This window comes from Nicotiana attenuata, chromosome 9 (genome assembly GCF_001879085.1).
Source record: "Nicotiana attenuata strain UT chromosome 9, NIATTr2, whole genome shotgun sequence".
NCBI classification, from domain to species: domain Eukaryota; kingdom Viridiplantae; phylum Streptophyta; class Magnoliopsida; order Solanales; family Solanaceae; genus Nicotiana; species Nicotiana attenuata.
The window spans coordinates 44,839,623-44,856,217 of NC_031997.1; the positions used below are offsets into that span (position 1 = coordinate 44,839,623).

The 16,595-nt window shown below is 37.4% G+C and overlaps 1 protein-coding gene across 6 annotated transcripts in view; it reads right to left on the reverse strand.

Annotated features, from left to right (window-relative positions):
* LOC109232354 (actin-related protein 9) overlaps positions 1-6,713 on the reverse strand; it is a 15,169-nt gene extending 8,456 nt beyond the window's left edge. For 4 of the 6 annotated variants that reach the window (XR_002068947.1, XR_002068948.1, XR_002068946.1 and 1 more), the window contains exons 1-10: positions 6,623-6,713; positions 6,451-6,523; positions 6,231-6,340; positions 5,749-5,808; positions 5,576-5,641; positions 5,237-5,339; positions 4,208-4,422; positions 3,819-3,939; positions 2,161-2,225; positions 235-324 (exon numbers count right to left, since the gene is read on the reverse strand). Coding sequence is in view for 3 of the 6 variants with exons in the window: in XM_019398091.1 (XP_019253636.1) it covers positions 235-324; positions 2,161-2,225; positions 3,819-3,939; positions 4,208-4,422; positions 5,237-5,339; positions 5,576-5,641; positions 5,749-5,808; positions 6,231-6,340; positions 6,451-6,523; positions 6,623-6,625 (906 nt within the window). In the remaining 3 variants the exon portion in view is untranslated. The remainder of the gene's footprint in view (positions 1-234; positions 325-2,160; positions 2,226-3,818; positions 3,940-4,207; positions 4,423-5,236; positions 5,340-5,575; positions 5,642-5,748; positions 5,809-6,230; positions 6,341-6,450; positions 6,524-6,622) is intronic. The other 2 variants (XM_019398093.1, XM_019398092.1) reach the window with 2 other exon arrangements.

Sequence of the window (16,595 nt, forward strand, 5' to 3'; positions counted from 1 at the left end):
TATATACACTAGTACTAGATATATTTCGGTATGTATCATGCTTATACCATACCCCCCCCCCCCCCCCCTTTCTCTCACACACAGGAAAAAGATCTTGCAGTATCAAAGTCACTAGAATCCTTATCCTGGATCCCGTTTCTGATACTGGGGTGCTATAAACTAAGCCGTAATAGAAAAGGGGGTCTTAAGTGCTACTTCCCAACTATACAGCAGGCAGAAATAAAATGACCATACCTCAACACAGATAACAGATGTCACTTGAGCACCAATATTGACAATGCATGCCGTTGATAAACCATTTCCAAAAACTGCAGCAAGACCTTCCTGGTTCAACCAATTTAAACAGAACATGAATAAACAAAATGATTTAACCAACATTTTCATCCCTACTGTTTGATTACACAAGGTACAGTTAGCACTTCTTTATAGTTATTTCAGTAGTCTGCATTTCCAAGAGCAGGTGACTACATATTCAAGAATAAAGTTTTCCGCATTTCAGCAAACCCTTTAACATCCACATCTTCACGAATGTTTCTTCATTAGCCCTCGGGTAAATAAGAATATTTCATCAATAAGGACAATGGATGGTAAGAGAGTCTCCACGATCCAAAAAGACAGGCGAAATAGGAACTCCAGAAAAGTTTCTAACATGTGTAAAATTACCTTAGTAAATAAAAATAAAGAAAGTTTCTAACCTCTGCAATTATAGTTGTGCAACCAAAACTTCATAACCATGAAAGATCCAGGTTTTCAAATCGCCACATGAGTAATGGCACTTTGAAAATTAATAAAGCTATCCGAAAAGCAAGCCTTGTCTTCTTGTTAATTTGGAAGACATAAATTGATTTGAAACAAAAGCAATTCTCTGATACCACTCATTTAAAAAGGATAATTTTGGTATTTACATATGTTTGGGTTACATGTCAAAAATCTTCTCTAATTTTTTAAACTTCGTGCCCACTCACACCTTCACATAAGGTGGGATAGAGGGAGTAATACTTAGGATCTTGAGATTATGATAAGAGCAAAGCGGGTAGGAGAAACATAACAGAGCAGTGACACCCTAAACGTAGAATTTTTGGGGAGCAATTAAGTTACATAATACTTACATAGATTTACCTCCGCCCCCCGAAAACGAACCACTATGCCCAACTTTCAAATAAGTAAGTTCTATTAGTAGATTCTGCCCCCCTCTTCAATTTTATCAAAAAGTAGGTGCTCTATGAGAAATCAAGTCGGGTCCTTTCGCGGGTAAGTTATTGCTAAATGTAATGGGTACAAGATAACAACAACAACAACTACGCCTCAATCCCAAACAAAGTTGGGTCGGCAATATGAATCCTCAATTCTTTCTTCAAGCTCAACTCATATTAAAATCATGCCAAAATAAAATAATAGTAGTGAAAATAAGTTTTACTACTAGAGAGAGATCTTTTTCTTCCATTTGCCCCATCTTTAGTTAAATCTGCATTGACTCCAAGGATTTGTAGGTCTTTCGAGACAATTTTTTTCCATGTGATTTTAGGTCTACCACGTCCCCTTATAACGCCTTCATTCACCATAGTTTCACACCTATAGAACTGCTCATCTTTAGGGCGACGCAGGACATGACTAAATCATGTCTCCTATTAAAAGAAAAGTTGGGTTTTTTTTTTTTTTTGAGAAAGGTTAAAGAAAAGGTAAATTGGATGTATTAACTTTGATTGATATTAAATAGCCCAAAAACAACTTCTAAATAGTAGCCTAATTTCCCTTAGAAAGCCAAGTGCAACTCCCATTTTAGAAAGTGCGGCAAGCCTATCTAGAAAATTGCAATTAAGGTAGTAATATGTAAGGTCTTCTACAATTAGAGCTACTAAATGGCACTGCGTGACGATACGTACCTATACACACAAGTGTTTTAATAGCATTTTTAATTTAAAAAAGTGGATTTTGTGTTGTTTAAAATGCAAAGGACAAGTTTACCAGATCTTCCTAGAAATAGAATGAAGAAGCAATGTCATGTAGGACGGTAGTAAAAGAGTTCTGCACGGGTAAATAAAAGGTCGGTATTTAAACTATTTATGCATATATTTCAAGCAAGAATGAAGGTTTAGATCTGACTTGTGAACATGGAATCATTTTATTTTAAAATTAAAAAGTTCAGGAACATAACATCACCTGGTGGACTACTGCTGAGCTGAAGCGCAAGTCTCGCAACACGATAGAAAGCATTTCTTTAATTTCTGCTTGCATAAACAACAAAGAAGTGTTATGCCAAAGAAGAAATGGTGTGATCATATGTTAAAGCCACATAACAGATCAGAAACATCTAGTCTACAGCCTTTGCACCTCTTTTACTTTGTTGTGCATGGGTCTAGGAAGCCTCCAGTGAGTTTTTATGAAAGACAGAGCACTCTCAAGGAAATGGACACAAAACAAGCAAGATATAAAACATAAAAGATCCAGTGACCAGTTAGCGACTAGATTCCTTGTGAATGCACTAAGAGGATAATGGATGGTTTGATTGATGAGTCATTGAAGGTGGTGAAATTTGAAAATATTTCCAGGCGAAGAAAGTAAAATGCAGAAACATTTTTGTCACCTCCACCAGAGGCAAGTTAGCAAAGATTGACATGAAATTAAAGTCTTATTCTTCTTCTTTATTCAATTTGATGAAATTAAAATCTTTTTAAAATGTTGCTACTGCTGAAGTCCAGCCTGGGTCCATCAATCTGAAGATTAGTCACGTACAAGCAATACCTAAGAAATCTTGCCAAAGAAATTAAATGACAATCAGAGGAAGCGGTAGGGAAATTTCCACTTCACCAAATTGTTGGGCATCTCCATGGTTGACAACACCCTCTTTCAAAGCTCTTGTTCTGAATTCTAGTTTTTCCATTTCAAGTTCCTCGTAATGGGTGAGTAGTGAAGTTACTTCGAGAGGCCTTTTTATGATGGGTCACTATCTTCGGCATTAGGGGTGGGAAGGAAATTTTAATGCTAGGAAAACTAGGGAAGACAAGAGAAAGGAGAAGGAAATCACTTTCTCACGGATATTTCCATTTCTTTGTTTGGTGTTAACACTTAACAGTATGAATAGGAAAGAAAATGGAGATATAATTTTCTTTCGAGCCTATTAATTTTAATTTCCCTTTCCTCTTCGATTCCCTCTTTTAATACTTCTGCCTTCCTTTGCCTTACCTTCCCTGTTTCTAAAATCAGAAGCAACTAGACCAGAACAGCTCTTTGGATTCAGCTTGATCTATTGTCAACTAAATTGACTGTCCTCGTTTCTCAGTCCAACAGGACGGTGCACGAGTAAGAGGATACACTGTCACATTCTTTATTTATATTATGGTGGTGTTGGCCAACTTGAGAAAACCTTAACTAATCCACCAGGTAGCCCACTAGAGCACACAAGGACAAATGTGGGGTATCCCTGCCCACTAAGGCTGGAGCAGCTGGGTAATCATACTGTCACACACTCAAATATCTCTCTTGATAGTTTAGTTAGTGGAGTATCTTTTTCCGTAGAACACTGAAACTTCACATTTCTTCATAAATGAAAACAAAAGTACAGATGACACAGTGGCATTAATAAACCAACCCTGGGAGAATGCTCCCAAGAGAGACCTCATGCAGAAGAGAAATAGCAAACTTAGCTAGCCTATGAGCAGCTTAATTCCAAGATCTAGTGGAACATGCACCTTTTCATTTTTCTCCCAAATATTGCAAATTTAACCAGAACAACAACATTCTAGCCTAAAGATAAATTTACCAGAGTTATGTTTCAGACACAGAAAAGAACAAATAGGGAAAAAATAGAGTATGTGTACCACGACTGTCGAATGTCTCTGGAAGAACAAGGATTGCAGAATACATGTTTCTCATGCTATGAGGAATATGCAATTTCTCAACCAAAATCCAATCCCAGATGGTATGCAGGTCTTCAAGAACCTAAAAGATACCCCCGACTATTATATCAAAAATAATGAACACTGAAACTCTAGTTAATATGAACAAGTTACATTGATATACCTTTACTGGAATATCAATAAACAACATTTCCAAAGAAATGTCAATGCTCGATGCAAAACTTGGAATGCACAATCCAAAAACATTAATTTCAAAAGTAAAATTACTAATTTGTGAGTAACAACGGGAAGAAACAGATGTACATCAAATTTTCCGTGCATCGAAAGGAAACTTTGAAACAAGATATTACCTGCTGCGTAGGGTAATGTTGAGATATATTAAGATGACCTCGGCGTATAGGACGGCACAAGCAATATGGTTCAGTTGGGGATATTCGTAGAGCTTCCTCTCCACATATGTACTCTCTATATTTACGTTCACTGGAATTATATTCAACCTTAATCTTGCTTTCCTTCAGAGTGGGGTCCTCGCTGGTACCACCCTCGTTTGGTTCGGCTTCTACTGCTATAGCTAAACATAATTACTCATTCTTGAAATAAAGTGAAACTAACATAATAAGCAAATTTAGCATGCTCTCGTATCATCTACTATTAAAAATCAAAGAAAAACTGAACTAATAAGAAAGTATCATCTCTCCGACATGGACGTTCTGATCAGTTAGTAGTCTTCTCACTGAGTATAAGCATTGAATGTTTTAATAACAGAGCTGATAAAAGCTAAATTTCCAGTAGAGATATAATCAAACAGGAGCCCTTAGTATTCAGAACAAAATGTCGAAAAGAAAGACAACATTTTCAAGTCCACAATTTAAGATTAGGTAATCAACTATAGAAAATAACAAATAAATTTTAAAACAGGACTGTCGTACAATATCCTTATCGTAATGTTCATCCAAGAAGCTTGACAGAGGAATATCAGATAATAGTTAAATGCAGAAAGATCTGCCATACATACTAAGGTATTAGAACAGCCACAGCAGCTTATGCAGTATATTATTCAGAAGGCACGACTCGGCTGCTTTAGACATTAACAGCAGTGAATATTGTCATGCCAACTGAAACATAGGGCTACTTGCCAACCAACTAACTGGCTAGGACATCACTAGCAAGCAAAGAAGAACGAGCAGGCTATGTATGTAGACCCCAAAGAGTAATCAAATGCAACACAAAGATTTGTGAATCTGTACATATCATAATTGGTTTATAACAAAACTATACAACACTATAACATTCAGCATCGAGAGCACAAGAGCCAAACCTAAACGAAGTTGTCAATATGATAATGTTTCACTCAAGAATGAACAGGTTACAGTTCTCACCCTTTGTTGAAGAATGAGGGACATTTTTTTCTAAAACATCAGTCCAAGTGAACTCTGGCTCTTTCGTGTTATTCTGCGGAGGATATGCATCCACATGTCCCATCTGCAGAGACACACATAAGATACACACAAAAGACTGTGAATAGATATATTTGGAAAAGCATGACTATAGATACTTTAGTTGCACTAGTTTCGATTCCAAGAAATTGTTCCCGAAAAAATCGAGTTTCCATAGCTCAAACAACTAGCTCTCATCACACATGTACATGAAGATCTCACAGAATCCAAAAGACAAATTTCGTATTATATTTAAAAAGCATAAAGAATTCTCCCAGGTACCTTGCGTGGATAAGAACTGTTAGCTACCTCCTCATCCAAGAATGGAATTCTCAACAGCGAAGCAATCTGTTGATTAAAAGGTTCATGCTCACACATATGATTAAACTTCTGTTTTTCAAATTCACAGAAATAAATCAAGTTGAACATTGTGTACTAATAATTCATGTACAAACCATGTCATACGCTCTTTCCCGCTCCATATGCTGTGCAGTTGTAACCTGAGAATTCAGCATCTAAACACCCAAAAAAAAAAAACAATTTCAAAAAAGATATCATCAAAACAAAATAATCACATAAAATTACAAACTTGAAATCCGAATAAAAAATAAAAATAAATTAAAATCAAACTCAAGTTAGAGAAAAATCATAAGAAATTGCAAACTTTAGTTAGAACTTTTTTAAAACTCCTCCCTCCGTCCCAATTATGTGGCACTGTCTGATTAGGCACGGAGTTTCAAGAGAAAAAAAAAAGTCATAACAAGTCATAAACATTTGTATGCCCCTAAATCATCTTGGTAACAGTAAAATGAAAAGTTTAAAGTTAAATTATTTTCAAATATGGAACTGTGTCATTCTTTTCCAGATGAACTAAAAAGGAAAATATGTCACATAAAATAGGATAGAGCGAGTATACAAATTCAAACTTTGGCCTTACTTGATCTTGAACATGTCGTTTAGGTAATTGAGTAGTGCGACGGGAAATGCAATGAGGTATATTGAATGGAGTATCCTGATTAGCCAATCCAATTCTGATATTTGCGGAACCTAAATTTACAGTGCAAATTTTTTTTGACATAATTTACCAACTGATTAAGCAATTAATTAACTAACACACACAAAAGGTCGAAATTGAGAGGAGTTAGGGTTTTTAAGACCTGGATTAATGACGACGATATTGGAGCCACGCTCGGTGAAGAGGTTCGTAGGGACTACTGTTTTCATGTAATCCTGTGTACCATGCAATTAACGAAAATTGTTAGATTCTTGTGTGTGTGTGTGTGTGTGTGTGTGTGTGTGTGTGTGTTTAGCAATGGAGAAAGTAAGTACCATGGCGAAAAGAGCTTGAGTTGGTGCCGAGGGAACAGGAGCTACTGAACTGAAGAAGAAAACGTGATGTTAAGCGGGTTGCCTTATATACTCCTTGAAATTGACTCGAATGAAATATGCCTGGCAATATTTGAGTTGAGATTGAAATAAAAAAACTTAATTTAAAGTATAAGTTAGAAAAAATTGTGAAAATTTATGCTTGGATAAGAATTTCACTTGAAAATTAATTTTGTATAAGTAAGGAATTGGAGTTTTGACACAGTTACCCACAATAACAAAACTATTTACCTTTATCTACCCATTTGTTTTCCTACCCATAAACTAATTACATTTCTTACCCATAGTAGGTTTTGTGGGGAATTTTTTTTTATTCTCCAATTCTTTTTTATTTCTATGCTTCTTTTCTTTTCTTTTTTCTTTTTTTTTTCTCCTTTTTTTTCTCGTTTTCTTCTTATTTTTTCTTTTTTCCTTGTCTAATTTCATTTAACTTCTATTTTTTTATATTCTTTTTCTCTTCATAATCTAATTTCATTTACTGTTTTCAATATTTTTTATGTACCAATTAAATGTAGTTAATATAACCAAAAAAATATTAACTAACGTATGATACCAGTATAGTATATAGCTATATCAACAGGGTATACAATTGTACGCAAAGAGTTAGAAAAATTTTAATCAATTATTAAACTGAAATAAAAAATTTAAAAATTCTAAAAGGATCTAATTGTAAGAGTATACCGTTATATCATATAGCATACTATATATTTTATTTTATTTTTTGCATTTTCAGTTTGCCCCTCACGCTTGGGTAAAAGCTTAAAACAAATTAAAAGGGAAAAGACAAGTGAATTTACGGGTAATAAGTATACTATTATAGTATATTGTATACTATTACAGCATATTGTTACAGTATCTTGCATATTATTACAGTATACCATAACAATATATTGTATACTATAATAGTATACTGTTGCAGTATAACTATATACTCCTATAGTATATTAGTATACTGTAGCGGTATATTATTTTGTAAACTATAATAGTATAGTGTTGCAGTATAGTTATATACTCTTACAGCATATTGTATACCGTAGCGGTATATTGTAGCTGTGTTCTTCTTCGATTTAATTTTCAACTGAAAATTTCGATCTCAATCACCTCAAATCAGCTCCAAACGCTATCAAATTTCAGTATGAACTTCCATAAGGTACTATAAGCAATATTTAACAGCACCCACTTTGAATCAAACAAGAAATCTTCAAAAATAAAATTGAGCTTCAAGCCCAACAATGGTGGATATTCAAATACACATAAAAATTTAGATCGGAAAGCTTACTCGAAGATACTATAAGCAATATTTTATAGCACCACATCGAATTAAATAATAAATCTTCAAATAATAGCACCACTTCAACAATTAATTAGTACTCCATTAGAAAACCGAGCGAGAGAAAACAATATCAAAATTGTTAAGATTCCATTGAAACTAAAACTAAATTAAGGTCGAATAAGAACGAATATTACGTGTTGCTGATGTGACTAGCTAGTGGCGATTACAGTAAGAATAAATAAGAAGAAATATAAAAGAGACGGAGAATTTGAGGAAGGTAAAATGAGGAAGAAGAAGAAGAGATACATAATAAATGTGGGTAAATAGTTTGGGGACCATGGGTAGGAATAAATAGTTTGGGCCTGGGCATTAAAGGGTAAATAATTTGGAATTAATGTGTATAAAGTGAGATTTTCTCTAAGGAATTGTGATGGAAGCTTATAACTAATTGAAGAGAAAATATTTTAACTTATGCATTTGCATACTAGTTATGAGTATTTGTAAATACTAAATTTTAAGCTAGCGTTTGGACATAGTTTTGGCTGAAAGTCGAAAAATAAGTTTTTAAAGTTGTGTTAAAAAATAATTTTTGGAAGTTGAAGTTGTGTTTGGACATGCATTTTATTGGGGGGGAAAAATTGAAGTTTTGTGAGTGAAAGAAAAATTTCACCCGCAGCTTTTGGGAACTTAAATTTTTTTTCAAAAATTGATCATATGTTGGGTTTAAGCTTCTTAGAGCTTAAAATAGAGTGAACGGAAAATGGAGGAAAAAAGAAATTTTTTGAGTTTCTCTCTTTGACAAAGGGACATTGTCCCATATTGGAGAAGAAAAATAGTTTTGATGGGTATATATACAATTGCACTTCTTCTAACTCTTAAGAATCGTTTAGTAGGGTGTATAAGAATAGTGCGGAATAAGGTGCATTAGTAATGCATGGGTTAGTAATGCAAGCATTAGTTATGCATATATTATTTCTTATCTACTGTTTGGTGTGTTGTATTAAAATTATAATGCATTGCATAAGTTTTAAGAAAAATAGTTGTTTACAAAAAATGCTCTCCATATTCTCTTACTTTAAGGGACTTTTAGGATAATTTTACCTTTAACCATACTAATACATGCATTAATAACCTTGGTATTACTAATGTCATGGTTTTCTATGCATTACTTATACATGGGATAATACCAAGTATGATGTATAACTAATACTTGTATTAGTTATACACAGGTTGGAAAAATATACCAAATAAGGTATTAGTAATGCATAGAGCTAATGCTTGCATTGGTTTTTCTAATACCTCCTACCAAACGACCCTTTAAAGAGTTGAGAATAAGGCAAGTCTCGCGCTGTCGTCGTCGCTCGGCTCGACTTCGGCTTCGAAAAATTTGATTGATTAATTTTTTTGACCAAATTTATTTTTTAATATTAACACAATATTAATTAATCCAAATTAGACCGTTACTATAACGGTAATTCAATTTTTCTCTGTTTTAATTTTCCCGTTATAATTTGACTTTGGCTGTTTGCATAAATGGCCGTTTTATAAAACAGCCATTGAGTTGCAACCTTACGTGAAGAGTTGAACTCTTCAGTATAACCCGACGTTTTTGGCTATAAATACATGAACTCTCCCTCAGATTTTCCTTACCAAAATTCTGATTTCTCCTTCTTCTTTCTGCATTGTTAAAGCAGTAAATGTGATTTACTATTGTTCTTTGCGTTCGTTGTCACTGGGGTTTGAAGTACCACTACACCAATGAGGTTTGGGAGGAAATAATCCTAAACTTCGGGTACTAGAAGAGGATTAAGTTCCTTAAGGAAACACTGTGAATTCAGTGGGCTCAGATCAATTCTGTTCTTCTGCATTTCTGATTTTACATTATTTCTATTTTTTTAAATATATTTTCGAATACAGAATACTAACAATCATATTCCATGAACAAACAATATTTTTTAAAATTGTTATTGAAAAAAGTAGCCAAAATCTATGACTAAACAAGAGCTAAGTTTTATACTTTAAGTGAAATATTGAAACAGTGGCTTGAAAGAATATTTCAAATAAAATATTTGTTTCCACTCACAAATTTTAACATCACAAACTTACTGTTTAAACAAGCTTTTTCTCAACATCAACTTAGCCATAAAAATTATTTCATTATTTCAACTTCGAAGTATTATTTGTAATCAATATTTGTTGTACAATTTAGCCCATTATTCAAGGACGCACGCACCTTGGTTTATGCGGAGTCATTCGACATCGTTTCGCCGAAAAATTGTATTAAATATTGATATACAGTCAATTGAAATCCAAACAGATTAATTATAAAAAATAAGCCAAATGACACAACTTGTCATGAAAATTTGCATTAGTTCACTGGTCAAGTGATACTACTCCGTATGATAGAATGGTGGTTCGAACCTTGTCGCTGCAATTTTTTTAATAATTTTTTGAGCCTCTCTTCGGTGTAAAGTTTGATGTCAACAAGGGTTGAACCACCTCTTTCAACTGGCAAGAGCAAAGAAAAACCAATAGGTTTGTGGTCTATTTCGTCTATTATAGTGACAATAACATACTGGAACAAATTATTTTTTAATTTCAACAATAACAAAGCTGCTCATTATGTAATTTAACGATGAAAGCATATCGAGGAGACTTTTAGTAAAGTATCTAAGTTATATTTTCTTCTAAATATGTCGTTGTTACTATAATATGTTTATTTGCTCATGTCTTTAAATATCGACACTGCTTACAAAAATATCTGCGTACGCTCCTGCCATTATTTCAACTGAAACTGACTAGTTTTTCCTATTATGTGAAAAAAAGACTTACAATTCACATTCGAAACCCAAAACTTCATGACCAAATTTAGATATAAAAATTACCTTATGTTGCTTCAACCGGACTTCTGAAAATGGATTATAAGTTTATTTCTCTAATTTTTAGACCGATAAACCATCCTTCACGTCTAATTCGAACATTTCCAAGAATAACAATTTTATATTTCCTTGTTCCTGTCCATTCAAAACCAAGAAGTTCGTAGGGACAATGAGAAAATAAACTAGAAGCAGATTCAATTATCCCATTCAAACCACCTTACAGTTGCAAAGCCTTTCCCCAATCATTATTCTAATGCTTGTCGATTAGAATATGGAGATGAACGAAGAATTATAATTATCCGACTTTACGGTGGTAAAAATATAATCACCAGAAAGTACAACATTTGTGGTATTACCAAATGGCCAAAGGTATTTGTATACGGGTAAAAGCGGTCTCGTAGTACATCCCGTTTTCCGACATGATAAGTCAAATTTGAGATATGGTAATTGGGGGGCGTAGACCGAGGTAGAGATCTTATCAATTCTGAGTCCACACTATTACGCCGGCCTTTGAGGATATCGGGGTCGTGATTGGGGATCGGTCCTGGCCTTGATTAACTTCGAAGAACGTTGTCAGATAGTCAAGCTCGGCCAACAGAAGGTCGTGATATCCGTGACCGACCGAATATCACGGCGGAGATCTCGGCATATATCGACCTGAGATCGGCAATCAATTAATTAGGGGATTTTTACTTTTTATAGAGTTGTACCTAATATAAGACTCCCCTACTATATAAAGGGGGTCTAATTACTTGTAAGAAGCATTGTAACACGCATTCCAAGCAATACATTATTTTTTTCTCTTTAAGCTTTTATTCAATTATGTCCTGATACCGATCGAAGTGCATCAAATTCGAGGGTGGCTAATCTCCCAAGACTGTAACTGTTCAATTCGTGTGGTTTGAATTTACTTTATCATTGTTTATTTTAATTTCAACTCAATTTATCGCTTTGTGTCAAGTTAATCCGCGTATCCTTAAAACCACTTACAAATTCAATGGTTATCCGATTTTGAGGGTAAACAGTTTGGCGCCCATCGTGGGACTAAGGATAATAGTGGTTATTTGATACAAATCTCCATAACACACACTACTTTACACTTGTTCTTTGAAGTGTCTCTAATTTCAGGTTAAAACTCAAAATGTCGAACTCTCAATCAGCACCCCTACATGTTGACAATGAGTCCGGTCATCACGGTGAAAATAACAACGTATCGCCCGGTGACGAGGTACCGCCCGTTGATTCCATCGGAATTCCAGTCGCGGACCTGTTTGACGCTAAATCGCATGTGGCTATCCACAAATCTGCCTACTGACTTCGAGAATAGCGTCTGTGGTGGAGCCCGATCGACAGCTCAAAATACACAAAACAATGGGGGAGACGGGATCAATTTACGGATGATCTTCGAAATGTTATAGGCTCAACAGGCAGCGATAGCTCAATTACAGAACCAAAGCCACACACCAAGCAGAATTAAACTCGATCCACCCCGGGAAGTCACCCGCAGGGACGAACCGGTCGCTGAGAGGCCAAATGAAAACGAATCGAAAACTAACCCCGAGATCATAAAATGCTTGAGGAACTGACAAAACGGGTAGAATCAGAGGAGAAAAAAATCGAAGCAAATGACAAAAAAGGTAGAAACCTACAACTCCAGGGTCGACCAAATCCCGGGAGCATCGCCGATACTGAAAGGCCTGGATTCCAAGAAGTTCATGCAAAAACCTTTCCCTCCGAGTGCGGCTCCAAAGCCGATCCCTAAGAAGTTCCACATGCCCAATATTCCTAAGTACAACGGAATGACCGACCCAAACGAGTATGTTACCTCCTACACATGTGCCATCAAACGGAACGACTTGGAGGATGATGAGATCGAGTCTGTCTTGTTGAAGAAATTCGGAGAGACCTTGTCAAATGGAGCTATGATATGGTATCACAACTTACCCCCTAATTCTATTGACTCATTTGCTATGCTTGCAAATTCTTTCATGAAAGCACACGCCGAGGCTTTCAAGGTCGAGACCAGGAAGTCGGACCTTTTCAAAGCAAAATAGAAGGATAATGATATGCTCAGAGAGTTCGTGTCTCGGTTTCAAATGGAATGGATGGATCTGTCACCAGTCGCTGATGATTGGGCCGTTCAAGCTTTCACCTAGGGACTCAATGTTCAAAGCTCGGTGGCTTCACAGCAGTTGAAGCAAAATCTACTAGAATATCTGGTTGTTACTTGGGCCGACGTGCATAACTGGTATCAATCAAAAATCAAAACCGAAGATGATCAACTTGGGGCTCCTTCGGGGTCCGTTTATCCCGTCAGACCCATCGACAGAGTCAAGAGAGATATCGACCGTGAACCGAGGTCAAACAGGGATCGCTACTAGCCGTACAATGGAGACTGAAGAAGCAGAGGGCCCGGGCGGAATTCTGTGCGAAATAAAAGGAGAAGTGATCGAGGTCAGAGCAACCGGAGACTCATGAGCATGAACGGTTTCAAGAGGCCTATTGGGCCTAAGGAAGCACCGCGGTTGTCGGAATACAACTTTAACGTCGATGTTGCAGCCATTATATCAGCTATCGGACGCATCAAGGACACCAAATGGCCTCGACCTCTACAATCCTATCCAGCCCAAAGGGATCCCAACTTAATGTGCAAATATCACGACACTCATGGCCACAGGTCAGAAAACTACCGACAATTAAGAGAAGAGGTGGCTCGGCTGTTCAACAACGGGCATCTCCGAGTGTTCCTAAGTGATCGGGTCAGGAACCACTTCAAGAATAGGGATTCCAACAAACAGATCGAGCAGGAGGAACCTCAATATGTCATTAACATGATCATCGGTGGGGTCGACATTCCCCAGGGGCCGATGCTAAAGCGCACCAAAGTATCCATCAGAAAGGAGAAACAAACTCGGGATTACGTACCGGAATGAACCTTGTCTTTCAACGATGAAGATGCTGAGGGGATCGTGCAGCCCCACAACGACACACTATTAATATCGGCTCGTAAATAAATCTCGAATTAAGTGTATATTAATTGATCCAGGTAGCTCAACCAACATCATCAGATCAAGGACCGTGGAACAACTCGGCCTGCAAGACCAGATCTGCGGTCTGAGTCTTGAATGGGTTCAACATGGCATGCGAGACCACTAAAGGGGAGATAACATTATGGGTAAACCGTATAGCAAGCCAAATTCTATGTGATCGAGGGAGATATGAGATACAACACTTTATTCAGGAGGCCATGAATTCACAACATGAGAGCACTACCCTCGATACTTTACCTAGTTCTGATATTCCCAACACCCAGTGGAGTCAAAACAGTTTATGGGGAACAACCGGATGCCAAGGAAATGTTCGTGGTCGATGAAGTGATCCTGGCATCTACACTTTCAACATCGGAGGATCTAAACCGAATAGTCAAAGACGGGGCCATATAGCAATCACCGATACCAGCCTCGGCAGAATCGGAGGAACAAGGGGCAGACAAGGACGATGACTATAGAGTCCCAGATCTTTCATAGTCCCCGGTGATTCCGACGCCACTAAATCGATGGTCGAGGGGCTGGAATAGGTCATATTGATCGAGCACCTACCCGATCGAAAGGTATACCTGGGCATGGGGTTAAGTCTCGAGCTCAAGAAAAAACTCATTCAATTTCTTATAACTAACATAGATTATTTCGCTTGGTCCCACCTTGATATGACAGGGATATCAACCACCCACAAGCTAAGCCTGGACCAAAATTCCACCCAGTCAAAGCAGAAGAGAAGACCCAGTCTGAGGTCAAACATGCTTTTATCAAGGACGAGGTATCTATACTCCTTAAAATAGGATCCATTCAGGAGGTTAAATACCCGGATTGGTTAGCAAACGCAGTGGTAGTCCCTAAAAAAGGAATAAATTAAGAATGTGTGTACACTATAAGGATTTGAATAAGGCGTGTCCTAAGGACTCCTTCCCTTTGCCCAACATCGATCGCATGATCGATGCCACGGCCGGCTAAGAGATCCTTAGTTTTCTCGATGCCTACTCTAGGTACAAACAAATACGGATGAACTCGGATAATTAGGAAATAACTTCCTTCATCACTAAGTACGGCACATACTGCTATAACGTGATGCCATTCGGATTAAAAAATACAGGTGCCACTTACCAACGCCTAGTAAACCGAATGTTCGAGGAACAAATAGGAAAATCAATGGAGGTTTACATTGACGATATGTTGATTAAGTCCCTGCGAGCAGATGACCATTTAAAACATTTGTAGGAAATCTTCAGCATATTGAAGAAGTAAAATATGAAGCTGAACCCGGAGAAATGTGCATTTGGAGTCGGATCAGGTAAATTCCTCGGATTCATGGTATCCAACAAGGGAATCGAGATAAACCCCGACAAGATCAAAGCCATCGAAGATATCATGGTTGTGGACAACGTGAAGGTCGTGCAATGATTAACCGGACGCATAGCAGCCCTACGGCAATTTATCTCGAGGTCCTCCGGTAAGAGCCATCGATTCTTCTCGCTACTGAAGAAGAAGAATAACTTCTCATGGACCCCGGAGTGCCAACGGGCCTTGGAGGGACTCAAGCGATATCTATCGAACGCACCACTACTTCACACGGTAAAGATAGACGAACAACTATACCTGTACTTGGCAGTATCGGAGATAGCCGTAAGTGGTGTCTTGGTCCGGGAAGAGCAAGGTACGCAGTTTCCAATTTACTATGTTAGCAGGACTCTAGGTGAGGCCGAGACTAGGTACCTACCTAGAAAAATTAGCGCTCGCTTTGCTAATCGCCTCTAAGAAGTTGAAACCATATTTTCAGTGTTATCATATATGTGTTGTGACTACTTACCCATGGCGAAATATAATGCATAAACCCGAGCCCTCGGGAAGGTTGGCCAAATGGGCCATGGAAATCAGCGGGTACGATATCGAATATCGACCCCGGACAACCATTAAATCTCAAATTTTGGCAAATTGCGTGGCCGAATTTATATCGGCCCTAATACCTGAGGTCGAAAGAGAGTGTCGGTGAATTGGGGGGCGTCTTCGGGGATCTGGACCCTATTTACGGACGGTGCCTCGAACGTAAAAGGGTCCGGACTTGGCATCGTATTGAAGCCACCGACGGGAAATGTAGTTAAACAATCTATTAGGACTGTGAAATTGACTAACAACAAGGACGAATATGAGTCCCACTAGCAATATGTCTAGGGCCAGATGATACCGGATACGTTCTGAGAGAAGTTCATGAGGGCACTTGCGGAAATCATTCAGGCGCCGAATTATTAGTTCAAAAGAACGTTCGATGACCCACTAGCAATATGTCTAGGGCCAGATGATACCGAATATGTTCTGAGAGAAGTTCATGAGGGCACTTGTGGAAATCATTCAGGCGCCGAATTATTAGTTCAAAAGGTAATCAAAGTTGGCTACTACTGGATCGACATGGAAAAGGACGCAAAGGAGTTCGTACGAAAATGTAATGAATGCCAAAGACATGCTCCGATGATTCATCAACCGGGGGATCTTTTGCATTATGTTTTGTCACCATGGCCATTCATGAAGTGGGGAATGGACATCGTTGGTCCCCTCCCATAGGCACCCGGTAAGGCTCAATTTATATTGTTCATAACTGAATATTTTTCTATATGGGTGGAAGCCCAGGTATACGAGAAGGTCAGGGAGAAGGAAGTCATTGATTTCATTTGGGACCACATCATATGCCGGTTCGGAATGCCGGCCGAGATCGT